We start from the raw sequence: 18252 nt of genomic DNA on the forward strand, positions 1-18252 counted from the left end.
TCTCACTGGTCTTTACAAAAGGGTGCAATATTTATTTACGTTGCGTTAAAAGATACACCAAGATTTCTGAGCCTGGCAGGAAAGAGATGAACGTACCAAAGATATCGAGGTGGCCTGTTTCCGAAACCGAATATTTCTGTTCACGCCCCCCATAGGTGTCGAAAAACAGGCTGTATCCCCTTCCCCCTATGGCAAGACAGACAATCGCGCCGTCACCTCGATGACCCGACGAAACCCAGCAATCAACGATTTCGGGTACTCGGGGCCTCGGCGTCAATCCCCGAGTCCATTCAGGTGTGCGTTCGATCTTTTGTCCAGCCTCGGGGGGACAGGTCGAGAGCAAAGGGGGGGACAGAGGAACGGTGGAGGAAATGAAAAAGGTAGGCGAATCGCGGTCCAGTGCCGGAGTTCGTAGCTGCAGGCATCACGTTCGGTTCGAATAAGTATCGTTTTATTAATATCTCTGTCGTTATTTACAAAACTTTGTAATAATCTCTAAATTTTTTCCTCACCGTCACACGCTACTCGCTATTCGTCAATAGATTATACCTTGACGCTTTTTTTTGTCTGTACCTGTATATGTGTACGATCTGTGTGCGTGTACATGCGTGTCCGTGTATTTGTACGTGTTGTTACGTTAATTGTCGATAATGCTCGAGTTTTCGCTAAATTCGTTTACAGTAGATCGCGAACGCCCCCGGTCTCGTCGATGACGATTCGCCGCCACGATTCGCGTTTTCAAACGTGTTCCTTTCCCTCGAAATTCCCCTCCTCCTCCTTCCCCACCCCTGGCGACGTCTCTCCCACCCCTGAACACATTCTCTCGCTCAACCGGGCGTTCGTTCGCGCGCGCGCCTATAGACCACCCGTGTACAGATTCTATTTACACCGTCGGATTCACACCTGTGACCTCGTTATCACAGCGGCGCGATACGCGCGAAATAGTGAAAAAAAAAAGAAAAAGAAAAAGAGAAGAAAAACGCTCGCCGCTCTTTTCTCCCCCGTTTTCCCAACCCGGGGTCGGCGGAGGGTGGGGAGAGCTCCTTTCTTCCTTCGCGTCACCGTTGGAAAGAGCCGCGATCGATCCTCTTCTTCTATCCGCGAAGCGAACCGCGTCACAATTTTTCGAGGAGCTCCCTGCGACGCAGCAACACCGCCAGCACCACCACCGCTACCCTCCTCACCTCCCCTGGCCGACCGAGACGCCCCGCAATATACACCACTCTCACCGAACTATGTACACACGTGTGTCGCGGCTCGACTCGCGTCCTCCGCTTGAAACGCGCGCTCGCGACACGATTCCGCGTGGCAAAACGCCCGCTGGGATCCGCCCGCCCGCACGCCCTCCCTCCCGCCAGCCCGCGCACACACGTCAGGTTCAATGGAACGAACAGCGCGGCGAACTGCAACGGCGGTCGATTAATCCGTTTCGACTGTTTTCCCGTCCGCTCTTTCACTCGGGCCTCCCCCTTTCTCGCTCGGGAATCACGGCTCACTCGAGAGAACACTGGCTGCGCCTGGTGTTTCAGCTTTCCCGACCGACAGCTGATTGGTCGACTCCTACGTTGGCTCGCTCTCTGCAGCACAGATATCGTCCTGGCCCTCTTCTCTTCCTCTCTTGGCCGCGCGCTGGAAGAATCCGCGTCGTTGTCAGGGAACTGCCGATCAGATGCTGCCCACGGACGACGATAGAGCGGGTATCGAGTATCTCGGGTACGATGATACTCTCGGTAGTACGGCAGTTGCTCGACGATACCCTCGGAAGTATGGCAGTGGCTCGTTCGAACTCTCGTACACTCGGTCGTGAAGAACCGCAGCGAGGGAGCAGTCCAGGGACGAAGACAACAGTTCTGGACATTGAGAGTGACGATTCCAGGGACTCTGTACAGTTTCGGGGACACTACTTGGCGGGTCTAGGGGTCTGGATACCTTGATCCGTTCGGTTTATTAAAGTGCGAGTCAAAATCGTAGCACACGACCTGGACTAGCATTTGCCTCTACGAGTCAGACTAGTAGGGCACGACCTGGACTAGCACGTGTTGCTACGAGTCAGACTCGTAGGACACGACCTGGACTAGCATCTCTTGCTACGAGTCAGACTCGTGAGACTTGACCTGGACTAACGTGTGCTGCTACGAGTCAGACTCGTGAGACTCGACCTAGATTAACATGTGCCGCTACGAGTCGGACTCGTGGGACACGACTTGGATCAAAACGCGTTACGAGTTAGACTCGTAGTCGTCGATCTCGAACAATTTCGGTCTTAGTTTATCAGAGCGGAGTACGTTTCGTGAACATCGAAGTTAAACGTAAAAAATCACCCACTGAACGGGTTAAAGGGTATCGCTACTCGGTGTCGTTCGAGGTACCTCGCCACGCTTCCTTCGCCGAGTGTACGAGATCACAATTATCTTGCGGTTTTTTCGGGTGGTTCGGCAATTGGCGCAAGCGGAGAATACTCGGACGCGCGTACGGATAGATCTTTGTTAGTCGTTGCACGGGTGAGTACTGTAAGAATAGATTCTGGACAGGTTCTCTCCTCGCTGAGAAAGGTAGTGCACTCGACTTTGAATCTTCTTTTTCTTTTTGTACATTTACCGTTTCGCGATTCGATGGAGTACATAAAATAAATCTTCCTATTTTTGCAATTGTCAGATCCGTCTATGCTTGGTCCGTGACTCGTAAATTTCTTCCTTCACGTCGCGGTCCGAAGAATCTGTTCTTAGGGTACTACACGCGAGCACCAAGCCATCCCGGAGTACCTGCTTCTTGGATCGCTCGGCGTTGCGTTCTGTCTCGGTCCCGAACGGTCCGATCAAGTTGGAAACGTCGAACGGTGAATTGTTTGTAACCCAAAGCCTGTCTTCGAATCGGTGTCAGCCGGGATGACTCGACCTTCGTAATTCCGTTCGATGCCCGTGGTACTCCGACACTTCGATATCGGAAGTTGCTGAAGCATCGCGTAAGCGAGCTCGTTGGAGCCTCGAGTATTAAACATGACTCGACGGCTCTTTTCCTCGGGTTTTAATCGCGTGTTGAGTACGCGCCGGTAACGAATTAGAGGCTAACTTGAAGCGACCTAAATTGCTAAACTCCCGCTTCTTTTTTCGAATTTTCCATTCGCCTTTGAAAGACTGCTCGCGTAACGAGGCCCCTGGCCCGCGAGTTCCGCGTAAACGAACTTGCCCTCTAACGAGGACGAACCTCGTCGACGAGTAATCTCGGTCTTTCCTCGCCCGATCCTAGCTCGAAATGGCTACCACCGGGACATCACCTCGGTTCCCGGATCGGTGCTCCAAGTGCTGACCGTGTCCATGGTCGTTCTACCGATTCTCCAAAGCGTATTCAACTCTCCGAGTTAGCCTTCGATCGTTTTCCCAACGAGTTTCCACGAGCGAAACCCAATTCACCGTGAATTCAAATCCCTCTGGAGACCAACAATCCCTCCTCCATTGAACGCATTGTTGCAGCTACGGGCAACAGTGTCGCAAGTGCATCTCGGGTGACGCTTTTTGGCGAAACCGAGTCACCCATCCGCTCGAACACACCGGTGTACGGTTTCTCGCAATTGGAATCGGCGCGTTTCGAGTGGTCCTGGACAGATTATTCGCGCGCTTGCAATCCGCTTTGACGTTTCGTTGTACCCTCCAACCCGTGTCGGTTCGTCGTCGGTACGCGTCCGGGGGTTTGTAGGCGCGACGAACTCGGATTCGTCACCGGCGCGTTCACCTCTATCCGTCTGATCCCTAGCGATCGGTGTCCTTAATTCGGAACGCCTCGTCGAGGATGCAAGTTCTTCTCCTGGAAGCCAATGACTTCACCCGAGACATTGTCCCGAGGTGTCTTCGCCATGATCGATGGTCTTTGATAGAATTGGGTTAGGTCCGGGTTAGGGACTTTTGGAACTGCTTACGGAATCGATGGACGAGCAATGAAATTACGATGCAAAGTTATTTTCGGTAGACGGTAGTCCTGTTACTTAAACCCGATAGAAGCTAACTTGAGAGGGAACCACTTGCATCCCGCGGGGCGGATAAAGAACCGGTCGATTAGGTTGGACCGACTACTGCTCGATCGAGCTAATTAGGCCTCCACTGTTTCGCTTCCTCGAGTGTTCGAGAGTGCCTGGTGTCTACGGCACTCGACTCGGCCCGCAAGTGCTCGCGAGTGCGTTCGAATTAAGATTCCTGATCGCCTCTATTCTTCGTCCGAGTCGCGGGCTTCAAAGGCTTTTCGAGCCTCTAACGATAAGTAGGCGACGCTCCGGCGCAGATCGTTACGTCCTTTTCGAGAAGGTATCGCGTCCCTCGCGTCGTCGAATCCACGCTCAAGGTTCGCAAACTCGCGATCGATCGCCGCCACGCGAAACCAGCTAGAGTCACGACGAATCAGGAGCCCGGGCAAGAGACTCTTGGCCGGCTAGCAGCGACGAGAACGAAACGGAACAGCGCGAACGACGAGCTCTACTTTCGAGTTTCGTTTCGTAGGTGAACGATCGTCACGGTTCGTGACAACGTTGATCGCATTGTTTTTCTTTTTGTCCATCGGTTGGCTCCTCTTGCAATACCCGAATCGCCCCGAACATCGCTCGAAAGTTCGATACATCGATCCACGGAGGTCCTCGAAGGTTCACCGAAAGAAGAGGTTAAATCCGCATTGGAAGGACTAACGAAAACGATGTAAGTACTTTACACAGGGATCACCTTTGGTGTCTATTCAAGGGAATCTCCCTTCAAGATTCAACAGCCTTTCAATCTCTATCGACCGATGTTCGAAGCGACTCGAGTCCGTACGCAATCGTTTTTCTGCAAGAGAGAGAGAGCTTAAACGCTTATCACTGTCTCCAAGTAACCGTCCCGCGGTCGTCGCAGTGCGGACCAAGTCCGCGTAGAGTCTCCAAGAATCTAGCGGTAATGATTCTCCGTTTCTCCCCCCAAGAAAACAATAGTCCATTACGGGGGGACAGTCGCCTCTCCGGTTCAACGATGCCGAGTGTACAGGTTCTGGTGTCCTGTTCTTACTTAGGGGAAGTAGTAATTCACACCGTGTCGAGTCTCTCCCGAATTGTCCACTATCGTTCGTTACCGAGGAGGGGATGATCTTTCACCCCACGGGGGTTGGTCGTCGTTCGACCATTCGGCGAGCAAACCCGCGTTCCTCTATCGGACGGGCAGTGCGTTCCCGAAAGAATTGACGGCGTTCACCGAGCACGGGATCCGTGATTCTTTCTAGGGACTGTCCTCCATAGGGTACCAGGCAGCTGGGCCAGTGACGGAGGGGTTTGCCCCCGCCGCCGATGGCATGTACTACCAGGCCCGGCCTTGGAACGGCAGGTACGCTCCGCACTGCGGTTGCTGTTGCTGTTGCATGCTCTGCTGGGCCCCGGTCCTCGTGTACGAGCAGTGCTGGAGACTCTGGCTGGAGGACATCACGTGGCTCACGCCTACCACCGAGTGATGGGACACCGAGGAGGCCGCGTGATGGGACCCGTGGGGGCTGGAGGCCGCTGTCATGTGCGGAGCTGGACTCGCCAGAGCTGCGCTGGGTCCACCGCGGCTACCCTCGTTCCCGCCGCCCCCGCCGCTTCCACAAGGTTTTCCGTCTTTCACCAGGACCGGCACAGCTACCCGTCGTGGTGAACTCGCGCTCTGCAACAGAAGAAATTGACGATACTGTTCAGAACGTCGGAAACGTGTCTTTGAAATCGATGGTCGAGGTGCGAGTGGTGGTAGGAGAAGAAGGAGGGCGGATACTTGGAAACGTAACACGGAAGAGTATGCTAACGTCAGCGGTAACAGAATGCTGGGGTGTCACGGTTCAGTATCTAGTACTACTACCGTTGACTGTGATTTTTGGGTCATTCTTCTCGCCGAAGTTTAACCCACAATTTCATTAGAGAGAGGTCCCTGACAATACCCACTAGTCACCAATATCAGTGCGCAGAAGACTACCGTATCCAGGAACCAACACCTCCCTTGGCCAAAGATCACAGATTCGCTTAGGCAAGTGTTTTACCCTGCCATTCGAAGCGACTGCACTTCAGATAGAAAGGGTTTGCGGATCCCCAGGAAGTTTCCAACTGTTAAACACGAAATCTGCACCCAATAACCGGAATACTTGGCACCAACCACCCGAAAACTCGGGAAGTGTCTCTCGAGCCCAAGAATCAACGCACTGACGTCAAATTGGAAAGAAAGTTCCACCTTGAGCGCGAATATCTAACCTCTATCGAGGAAACGTCCCCCACCTTGAGAATTCATCAATTCCATTGGGAACGATCCGGCGGCGTTCGTTTAAAAAGGAGAAAATGACGCGAACTTTCGCTCCAACCTGACATCATCGTCTCTCTCGGCCGAGACAGCGGTGGCCTAGTCTACCCGATCCCAGTGTGTAAACCAAAGATCCGTAGGTGCACGCGTTGTACGGCGGAGCCGGTCGAGAAGACGTGGGACGACGGTGGTGGTTCGCCAGGAGGGCTTCTGTGTTCCGAGCAAACACGTGGGGCCTCGGTAGGCACAGGTACTTAACCCGCGCGATACCTCGTGATCAGCATTCGAGCGTACGGTCTCCGACTCTCTAGCTGGCGGGGACTCTCTCTCATTACGAATAAACAGTACCAGCTACCGTGGACCAGGTTCTGGGGCTCTGTCGGGCCGCGTCAACACCGAGTCGGCTATCCCTACCCTACCCAAACGTGTCTCTCTTTCTGCCGAGGGACTCGGTACGTCGAGCCGGGACCCCACGGCATGCCAAACAGAAGCCGAAGCAAGCCGGCCGAGTACCTGCCGGGACGACCACTCAGCTGTATCAACATTCGGTACACGACATTCCTCTTCGATCTCCACGGCAGCGACGCTTTAATAATATAATCGCGCTCGGAAATAACGCCTCGCACCCGGTGGAGACGCTGGCCGCCTCAATCTTTCAGCGAACCGACATGCCCGCGCGTTCACCGCGTCGCTTTCTCGTTTGCTCGAGCCTAACAGTCGATCGGACCGCGTCACCCATCTTGATCGCGAGCATTGCGTAGGATGGATTTCGGTACACACGGGTTATTTCAGCCGGTACGAGCGTGTTTATGGAAATTTGTTGGCAGCCGTTCGATCCACCACCTCGACGAGATTCGATACACCCCCGATTCCTGTGGATCCTGAAACGAGATGGAAGGAAGGATGAAAATGAGACTGCACAACGTGGGGATGTCTATAGACCGTTTGGAGGAAGACTTCACTTTGGATAAGACATCGCACGATTATTAGAAGAAGCGATAGGAGTATGTACGTGGAAATTTATTGTGAGCTGCTACTCTGTTGTACTCTTGATTCCTTCATGACTATTGCACGCTTTCTTATAAAACTATCTACGAAATGACTTACTGACTCTGAACAACAACTCCTATCAATCATCTATCCATCACATTATTGAAAGGTTAATCCATTAATACGTTTCCACCATAACTATTACACCCTAGAAATGATATAACCATCTCTAAACTGACCTATCGACTCTAGGCTACCGCAACTCCTGCAATCACTTCACCAACCAGTTATTGCATCGTTAATTCGTCAATTCGTCAATTCGGTGTCTCTCTAATCTACGATTCCTTCATAACTATTACACCCTGAAGATCCTCCTGATAGAACTGTCTCTAAACTGACCTATCGACTCCAGGCTACTGCAACTCTTGCAATCACTTCTCCAACTAGTTATTGCATCATTAATTCGTCAATTCGTCAACTCGGTGTCTCTCTATCCTATCCACGATTCCTTCATAACTATTACACCCTGGAAATTCTCCCGATAGAACCGTTTCTAAACTGACCTATCGACTTCAGGCTACCGCAACTCCTGCAATCACTTCTCCAACCAGTTATTGCGTCATTAATTCGTCAATTCATCTCCCTGTTGTAACCACGATTCCTCCATAACTATTACACCCTGGAGATCCTCCTGGTAGAACCTCTATCGACCGAACCATCGATTCTAGGCTACCGCAACTCTTCCTGATCGGTCTCGTAATACGTTAACTCGTCGTCCATTGACCTAACCCAGGATTTCTTCGTTACCCATTACAAATCCTTCCCTTCTTCGACGTAGAGGTAACACCGTTCCCAGGACCACGAGTTTCGAAACCGTATCTTTTCCCGGACGTTTCGGTGCCGCATGTCCACGTTACAAAAGCGAAAAGAGGGGTATGGGCGGGGAGGAGGGGGGAGTGGGTGAGGTGGGTGCGGGAGAGGCGTGTGTAGCAGCGATTCGATTCGAGTGGCCGACACGAACTTACGTGCACGCCGCGACCGCGAACATAAGTGCAGGCATGCCGTGCACTTCACGCTGACAAAGTGACGATTACGCTAAACGCATGACGGTCGGCGCGCGCGTCACGCGTCACGCCACTTTAGCCACTTCAACGCGCGTTAAGCGATTTCCGGCGAAAATGGCCGTGCTTAGGAACGGAGTAGTACGTGTATATTGAGCGCCGACGACCACCGACGCATAATGAGGCTCAATGTTGCCGTGATTGGATTCTCGGGAAACATATTTACGCGCCGATTTCCCTGTACCCCTCTCCCCCCTCCCCGTGCACGTGCGTAGGGGGAACACCGGTCTCTCTCGTATTCTTTCCTTCGAAGAGAAAATTGTCCGTCAGAGGGTTTTTGGGTCGAGGACTCGACCGTGATTGAATTCTTTCGGGATGCTTTATTCGGTGAGAGATCACTGCACGGATCTAGTGCAAAAATCTGAACCCCCTGGGGACACTCTAAACCATTTAGGGTTTACTCGATACCTAACGCAGCACTCGATCGCGATTGAATTGGATTTAGAATAATTATTTCACTGTGTCGATTATTTCACTAACATTTACATAACAGTATATAGTTAATCGTGAGTAAATGGACCTAATTTGAAAATCTGAACCTTTCGAGAGACACTCCGAATCAATTAGGGCTTACTCGATACCTAGCAGAGGACTCGATCACGATTGAATTGGATTTAGAATAATTATTTCACTGTGTCGATTATTTTTTCAACACATAATAGTGTATAGATAATCGTTGGTAAATGGATCTCATTTGACTAAAAATCTGAACCTTCTGGAGATACTCCAAACCGTTTAGGGTTTACTCGATACCTAGCAGAGGACTCAATCACGATTGAATTGTATTTAGAATAATTATTTCAGTGTGTCGATTATTTTACCAATACACAATAGTACATGGATAATCGTGAACATTTCGTTAAAAATCTGAACCCCCCGAGAGATCCTCCGAATCGATTAGCTCTCGCTCCCTTCGGGGTCTGCGGTTCATTAAATCTCGATTATTAACAAATTTCCGTTTTCGAGCAACGAAAAAAAAAAAAAATAAAAATGAAATACAACTCCGAGAAGATCAACCAGACCAAAGGATATCCTTCCACGACGGACCGTTACGTATTTAAAGGTACCCTTTTACGGTGAGCATTTAATTCCTTTAATATATCGCGGCCCGGGGGGAACGAGGCCAGAGATATTCGCGAAATAAATTGTACTTGAAGCGTCTCTCCCATCGTGCTGTCGTCGCGATGTTCCGCCGGCTCTAACTGTAACCACCGCATCGGATATATCTAAATGCGCCGCGCGACTTCCACGCGAATGCATCATCTCTCGTGGAAAAACACTCGTCGTGGCCGCGGCCGGGAATTGATGTAATTAACTAAAAAGCTGAGCTCCGTCGGCGCGGCCCCCGTGTTCCGTCCGACCGTCGTCTGCGTCTCGTTCTTTACAGAAGCCTCGGCCGAACAAAGAACACGGGAAGAGATATTAAAAGATTTCTGCCGGGACCTCTCGTTTCCGCGACGAATGGAATTCAATGGGTACCGTAAACGAGGAAGTGGGTTTTTTCCCCCCTTCTTCCTTCTTTTTTCTTTTTTCTCTTTCTTTTTTTTTTCAAATCTAATAACCGATGTTCCACCGCGGGTGTAATTACATTAGACGGTCTCTCTCGATCACCGGCGCCAACACGGCTTTCTCACCCGTGGTAAAAGCCACGAGAAACCGGGCCACGGATTTTTCCTCCCGCCATTTTACTTGATTCGCCACTCGTCGAATCAATCCGGACTTCTCCGCTCCGAGATCTAGAATACGGAACTCCCCGTAGAATATACCAAACGTTTCGTACGAGGCACGGACGGACAGTAATTCGATCAGTTGAGAAATTAATTCGACCGGTAGTTTCTACGGAAATATATATATATATTCTAGTTGAGGATATAAACCGGTGAAAAAATTTTGGAAAGTTTCGTTAACCGTACGCTCGAGTTACGGAGCCTCCCTCGATAAAAGTTCGATCAGCGCGGACCTCGATTCGCAAGACGTTACCGCGTAGCGTACGATTCCGACGCGCGAGACAAAGATGTCGCGAATATCGGGGACCGATCACGATTCACGAACTCGAGACTTCAATCCCGCGGGGATCGACGTCCCGCGTCTCTGGGGGGAGAGGTTAATCGATATCAATACTAGTATTGGTAACCCCGATTCCCGTCCAGGTGTTGTGCATGACTGTACTCACGGCAAGATGGCGACCGGTCCTCGAGAGCACCCGTTTCCGCGCTCCCCTGCAGGATACCTCCCCCCTCACTCCCCCTACTCTCCTCTCTCTCTCGGCGCTCTCTCACTCTCTTTCTTCCTCGTTCTCGCACACGCTCTCGCTCCCCGCCTTCGTCTTTCCCTCCTCTTCCTTTTCCCGTGTTCGCTCGCTCGCGCCGCCACTTGAAATTTTTTACCGCCGCGAGGGGAGGAAATGGAATAAAACGAAAGAAAGGGAAAAAAAAAAAGGGAAAAAATCGGAGCCCCGGCTGCCAACCCGTCGTCTACGTCGACGACGACGTCGGCGTCGAAGCCACCGCAACCGCCGTCGCTTCCTCGTCGGTGTTTCAGCTCTCTCTAAGACGATTAATTCTGTTAACCGGTGATCGCGTTTCCGCGCGTAACCAATCGGGAGTGATACCTAGGGAATATCGGGTAGTCGCGATTCTGTTAATCTGTTGCAAAGATTACCCTGGCGCGAGAGAACAACACGCATCCGGGCACACTTGGGTTTTATAATCGTCGAGTGGTTCGAAAGTTAGCCGAATCCGTGAGTTTCCAGAGGCGACTAGTATTTTTTTAGACTCTTCTCGAGAGTTGGGGAGATTCTTTAAAAATTGTCGGTAATCTCGAGCAGACTGGCCTCACCGTCGGGTAAACGAAGTGCCCTCTTCCTACGGGCAAACTTACTGTTGGTTTTACATTTGGTAAAAAATAACCGTACCAGTCGGGGCATCTAATTTCTTTTAATGTAATTTCAGAACTGTGTTATTCTTGCGGCAAGTTTAACTTGGAAACTATATCGACTCGAAAAACACCGCCAAGAGTAGCTGGGGGAAAGGACGGCAAGGAACATGGTTCTTCCGGTTACCAGGGACTCCAAATTCCTCTAGTGGGAGGAATGTCCTCTAGTTGTCTCGATACTCGGCTCGGAGAACATCTCCGCGAATATTTCCCAATTCTCGAAAAACAACATTGCAAGTTTCCCAATTTTCGAAAAGCAACAACGGAAGTTTCCCAATTTTCGAACAACAAAAATTTCCCAATTTTCACAAAACAAGAATGAAGATTTCCCAATTTTCGCAGAGCAACAACCGCGGGAAAAAGTAGACCTGAAAGAAACGGGTGCAAAGAACGCACGGTTCTTCCAGTTATCCGGAAGATCCGAATTCCCCTATTGGTAGACCTGTCCGCGGGACTCGTCCCATTGTGTGCAACGGCTAACAATGCTGTAACAACTGCCACGCCCGATATACCTACGCTACTCTGTTTCGCGTCGGTGCGTGCACGCGAACCCCGGCCACGCAATTACACGTATCGTCGAGCAGATCGAGATAATGGAACGAGACTCCTGCGCGAAACCGAACGGGGAGGCACGGTAAACAAGCCACGGAATTGAAATCGAGACCGTGGGTAGGAAGAACGAGACGGTAGACAGGCCACGGAAACGAGACGCGAGTCACCGAATGGGAGGAGAGAGTCCACGGGGGCTCACGAAAAACTAACGAGTAAATTATGGGGCGGCTGCTCGCCCTGGCGTGGACGAATCGAGGGGCGAGGACGGTTTACAGATCGGGCCACCGGATAACTTTCAGCACCATTAATGTTCTATGGGTGTTTACGAGCCGCCGCTTGGCGGCGACAATGTCGAGCCTATTTGGGGACAAGATTGATCGCGATCCGAGAGCGACTCTTTCTTAGGACACCGGATGTATTTTAAAGCCCGGTACGTTTCGTACTGTAACGCGTCTAAAATTGTAGGCGGTCAATTAACCCCGTGCCATTGCAACAGGAGAGGATTAAATATCCATCGGGTGTGTTTAGATCGTCGTATTGATTCCTCGAGGAGTACTCCTGGTTGAACGTGTAGCGCCTTTGTGTCCGTGCCGCCTAATCCAAACAGTGGAATACAACTCGAGGAGAGTAGGTGCGGCGTAAAGGTTGTACTTAATCGTGGGACGAGCCTGAGCGCAGACCAATGAGCGAGAACAACCCGTGACGAAAGAAGTTTTGATCAATCCACGGTAGGATTGCCCACTCGAACAGTTTTGCCACCGTTTGAAACGGTATGCAGTATAGCCGGGTAGCGAAAACACTGAAACGGGGAATGACTTGGATCAGTCACCCGCGAAAAGTGGGTTCGCGCGAAAACCGTGAAACGCGCGCGCGTTTTCATCGAATTTCGATGACACGCCCGAAAAAATGCGCCACGGGGATCCGCTTATAGCGGAACGCGGAATCTCCGTGTCGAGTGTCGCGCTCATCTCCGTGGCCCGTGTTTTGCGAAAATAGTCCCAATCGGCGGGCGTAGAACATCGGGTGGAAAAAAAAAAGGAAAAAAAAAAATGGAAATATCCACGAAAAAGCGATAACGAAGTGGCCGTGATGGAACGATTTCGAAAAACATTTCCAAGAATCGTGCGCGCTTCCAGCGGCTCAAAGGAACGACCACGTACGCAAGAAACTGACAGTGAGCAAACAGTCGGTGGATGTTGACACGAGGAACGATTTTCAGCCATCTCTCGCTTAAACGACACCTCGTACACTTGGCTCGTCGTCCGGTGGACTATTCGGTACCCGACGATCCGTGTCAGTTAGGATCTGGTGTTCCAGACTGACGGAGTTCCTTGGAACAAACTTGGAAGGCTAAAGTATCTAGATCACGGTGTATAGTGAACCTCAATGATTCGTGGACTAACAACTCAATGAACCGAATTCTCTAGGTTCGAGAGTAGCAGGTAAGTCAAACATTAAACAGTCTTGGAAGACTGGAGAGGTAGACTGTGATGGTAGTGAACGGTAGTATAAGATCGATAGACTACTATAGTGGATCAAGTTCTCTGACTTTGACACGATCAGTTCACTGATGAGTCGAACAATCGACAGACTTTGAAGACTGAATTAAATGGATATATAAATCACAGTGATCAGTAGGACTCCAGGATCGGTAGTCTGCTAGCCCAGCTAGACCAATCTCTCCAAACGAAAGATCAGGTGAAGATTAAGTCTGTAACTCGATCAATCGTTTAGCGGACCTGTGGACGAGAAAATCGATACATGGTTGAATTGATAGAGCAGCTGGATACTAGTGATAAAATATTAGATCTAGGACAACCACGAAACAGCGACGATGTCTGATTCCTGCCTAAACACGAACCGAACGATTTGCCGCTAATGCATGCCGAGACATCCGTGATCTCGCATACTCACGCCGTCCGTAATGTATTCAGAGGACGGGGAATCTGTGTGTATCGGGACGATCGCTGGCCTCTGACGTCTCTTTTGAATGTTATTCTTCCAGAACGAGAGGGAGCTGGCTGGAGGAGCGATTCGTATTCGCTAGTGCGTGCGACGAGATCGAGACAGGGCACGTTTCGAACTCGCAATTACGATATCTCCGGGAATCTCTGGCGTGTCATTATTAGAATCGATAAAATGAGAAAAAAGAAAAGTAAAAAAAGGGGGAGAAAGGGCTCCCTCCAGGTGGATCTCTATCAACGAGCAATAGCTGCGAGCAACCCACATGGTTACGAGATGTGCTCAGCCTCGAAACGAAATTCGACGCGACTTTTACCTAACCGAATGTCGAAACCGTTTGCAAGATTTTAAAGTTTATTTGCTTCCGATCGAACGATGCAATAAGCCGAATCACCGCCAGAGGGCTACGAGCGCTGAACAATTCTCGTTAGGTAGTTTACTCGTTTTACACTGGTCTCGGTACACGGATTAGAATAGTGTATTAAAAGAGAACTTAACCTAATATTGTTCCGATTCGATCTAACCTCGATAAAAGTACACCCAATCGACGCCATTCTCCGATTTACTCCGGAGACAAGTTGAACACAGTTCACATTACGTGTTATTTATTTATATAACTTTGGCACGTGGACTGAAACAATGTTCTAAAAGAGAACCTAACCTAATATTATTCCTAACCTCGATGAGTCGACCTAACCTCGATAAAAGTGCACCCAATCGACGTAATTCTCCGATTTACTCCGGAGACAAGGTGAACACAGTCCACGTTGCGTGTTATTTATTTATTCTCTCTATAACAAAAAGAAGACCCGCGACTTCCATTCGACGCCATTTTCTATAACGTTGATGTTTCACGGGGAAACATTACCGCGACATTGGTACACTTATTTTGGGTTGTAACGGGGTACCTCGGGGCCCCGTACAATATTCACGATTCGTCGTCTCGCGGAGTAAACACTCGAAAGGCGGACATTTTTATTCCTCTAGTTTCGAGTTGTCGCCGCTATGCTAACGAATCGCGAGCGTTTCGTAACTCAAACAAATTCCGCTGCTCGCCCGAGGATAAAGGATTAAAGGCAACAAAAAAAAGAATTTAAAAAAACACACACACACACACACACAGACGCGATTGAAACGAAAACAGTGAAACCAAGAAGTGGGAAAGAAAGAAGGGGGGCGAACGATGCGTCACATCGGTCGCGCGGAAACTCGCGTATGCATACACGCTTCGACGGTAATTACGTGTTTAACAGAGACGATTTTACGTTCCGTGGAACGTTATCTCTGAAAAATTTGGGATGGAATAACGGAATGAATGCAGAATCGCTTCGAGCCGGTCGAGTGGCCCACTCGAAACGAAATACGATGTGGATGCGAGGATTCGTGCGTCAACCCTCCCCCTCCCTACGTTCCGCACGGGTGGCGGGAGCGGGAGTGAGAGGGAGGGACGGGGCATTTTTCATTTAAAAGCATTTCATTTCGAAACGCTCGATATTTTGTCGTCGGTTCGCGTGTGTCTCGCCGTTTCGAAATCCCTCGCGAAAATCCGATCTATCGGGCGGTAGGGAGAGGGGGGGTGAGGGAAACTGGAGGGGGACACGCGTATTATCGTCGCGCGAGAGGGACGAGCGAAACGGTGGAATTTAATTGAATCCACCCCCCCCCCCCTCCCACTCCCCTCGGTGCTTTCCGGTTTTCCACGTTCTTTTGAATATTTTTTTTTTTTCTTTTTTTTTCCCGCCCCGTAATTTTCTTTAACGATTAGTTACCTGATTCTGAGCGTTCTGTTCCGCCATCGCCTTCTCCTTGGCTTGCCTCTTGCACTTGTATCGATGATTTTGAAACCATATTTTCACCTGCAATGCAAATAATTAACTCGCATGTAAACAATCATTCGCATAAATTTTTTCGTGTTCGAGAGTCTTTCAAATTTTTACATTTTATTCGCCGATAATTATTATGCACAAGATTCGCGTTCAGATTGAAACATTTTGTACAGTCACTTCCACCTGAGATGCTCGAAATTGGGACGAATACTTAAATTTCTCGAATGCGTTCAAGCGATCGAGGAAGATATTGTAAATGATGAATGTTCGTGTAAATGATATTTTGATGCAAAATTTGACGTTAGATTTTCAGATTGGAAACCATCGGTGAAAGAATCCGGACGTATTCTCTTTTTCTGCTCCGAAATAAAGAAAACTGGATGTACGTTTTCGTGCGTGAACTGTCGTCAGGTAGGAATTCAAATATTTTCACAAGAGGGGAGGAGCGCAAGTCTTTTGTCGCGTGTATACGTTTTAAGTAACCTGGAACTGTCCGCGGACCCCTAAACCCATAATCCACAGTTATTATAAGTCTGTTATTTCTTCGAGAGGGATTTAACGCCTCGTTCGTTCACGGGGCGAATGCTCCAGAGCTTGATTTTTTGCACTTCACCGTGGATACAATTTTCGTAGCAATTTCGTACACCTTTCGTAAATTAAAATTTATACTTCGTCGAAAAGTGAATTGCAAAGTGACCGGTCTATCCGACGAGAAAGATAATTTGGTAAAAAAATACTGATGATCTCACAAAGCGGTCTTTATTAAACGTTTTAGGCAAGTGAACGCGGTAGATTCTTTAGAAAAAAGCCTCTAAAGTAAGAGGATTTTCTCGTTGGAGAAAACTCGCGAGTGTGTAACACTTTGCACCGTTTCTCCATGTGAAAAATCGCTTCGCGTGACTTTAAATACGTCGCAAGGAACGCGACACCTTACGAACACTTTATAAAATTTAGAAACATTATGCAGAAACTTTTGAGACGGTACTTTTCGCTACACAGGAGACCAACCTTTAGTTTCATAAAAAAAAAAAATACATAAATATATGTATACTTGGTAAGCTGAAAATCGATCGAATTTAAACATTAGTGTCCTAGAATCTGTGTAAGTTGTTAGAATCTATCAAAAATAGTCTCTTTCGATAGTCGTAGTCTACTGAGTACCTAACAACTTACGATACCATCTTCAAATTAGATAGGTGAATTTATTACCTAAGAAACTGGTTCGATAGGTTAAATAATAGTCTACCGATCTAGGTGTCCTGTTCACTGTGATCTGCATGTCCTAGTTTACTGTCCACTGTGATCTACATGTCCTAGTCTACTGTTTACTCTGATCTACATGTCCTAGCCTACTGTTTACTCTGATCTACATGTCCTAGTCTACTGTTTACTCTGATCTACATATCCTAGTCTACTTTCCACAGTGATTTACATGTCCTAGTCTACTTTCCACGGTGATCCACATGTCCACTGTGATCCACATGTCCACTATGATCTACGTGTCCACTATGATCTACATATCCCAAGTGTCCTATTTATTCGATAGACTCTATCACGATCCGTCGGGTCATTTCGACGAGTCTCGATTCAGAGCATTTTGTATAACCAAATATTTCGTTTCTAGCAATCGATGGACAGAATCGTTGGTTCCCCGACGGATACCTCCTCTACACGGTGGTCAAGAGGAAAACGGAACCCGGTACGGTTTTTGTGAAGTTCCGTCGGAGGAGCAGCGATGCGCGGGCCCAGAAGCACCGCTCGAAAACCGCTTTTACGGCAATTGAACGCGATTAGGGATGCCGGCCCTGTGCTCACAGGATCGAGATCGGCATCTGCTTATGACAGGAGCGCGTTATAATCCGTATTGTGCATTATGCGCTGTTCACAGGGGGCGCGGAGCTCGTCCCGATCGCGCCTGCATTGTCGTCCGTTGATGAAAACAATGGCTCCCGTCGGCTGATTTAATCCTTCACGCGAGTTTGCCAGGATGTCGCCCGATGGTGTTAAGGTCGCCGTGTTTCGAGAGGCGGCATACCATGGAAGACCGCGAAGATAGCGATTTTGTGGGAACTTGAAGATGAATAGCTCTGGATACACTTGGGTAGCCCTCTGATAGACTCTTGTACACTGGAGGGGTCAATACTGGGGTAAAAGTCTGGCTAGCCGATTGGAAGAGTCGATCGATGGACTATGATGGACTAGTGAACTAGTAGGTTAGTTCTTTAAAAGATTAGTGGACTACCGGACCAGGATCAACGAACTAAGATAAGTTACCTAGGTTAGAGATCAGCGTACCGATACTTCCGTCAGTCGAAAGACGAACACTAGTGAACTGGTGACTTAGAGAATACCTAGTAGACTAATGATTCACTAATAATCTAGAAGATTGTCAGACAGACTATTCGATATGGCAACCCATTTCGAACCAAACTGCACGAATCGAGGTGTTTTGATAAACCTAAACACTGCAGAGATTACCCAACTGCAGTTAAGCCACCATTTTCAACAGAAAGCATCTCGCCAAGAGATTTAGACCCCGAATGGATTTTCATTCGTTCGTGTAAGGGAACGACGGATTGAACGTTTCTAAAAAGAGGA

The 18252-nt window shown here is 49.2% G+C and overlaps 1 protein-coding gene across 1 annotated transcript in view; it reads right to left on the minus strand.

The window, feature by feature from the left end:
* Positions 1-1888: 1888 nt before the first annotated feature.
* The window catches only part of LOC143145831 (homeobox protein Nkx-2.4), a 41909-nt gene continuing 25545 nt past the window's right edge, over positions 1889-18252 (minus strand). The window contains exons 3-4 of the mRNA XM_076309594.1: positions 15598-15684; positions 1889-5648 (exon numbers count right to left, since the gene is read on the minus strand). Coding sequence (XP_076165709.1) covers positions 5307-5648; positions 15598-15684 — 429 coding nt within the window. The 3' untranslated portion in view covers positions 1889-5306. The remainder of the gene's footprint in view (positions 5649-15597; positions 15685-18252) is intronic.

The sequence above is a fragment of the Ptiloglossa arizonensis genome, chromosome 4 (genome assembly GCF_051014685.1).
Source record: "Ptiloglossa arizonensis isolate GNS036 chromosome 4, iyPtiAriz1_principal, whole genome shotgun sequence".
Classification (NCBI taxonomy): Eukaryota; Metazoa; Arthropoda; class Insecta; order Hymenoptera; family Colletidae; genus Ptiloglossa; species Ptiloglossa arizonensis.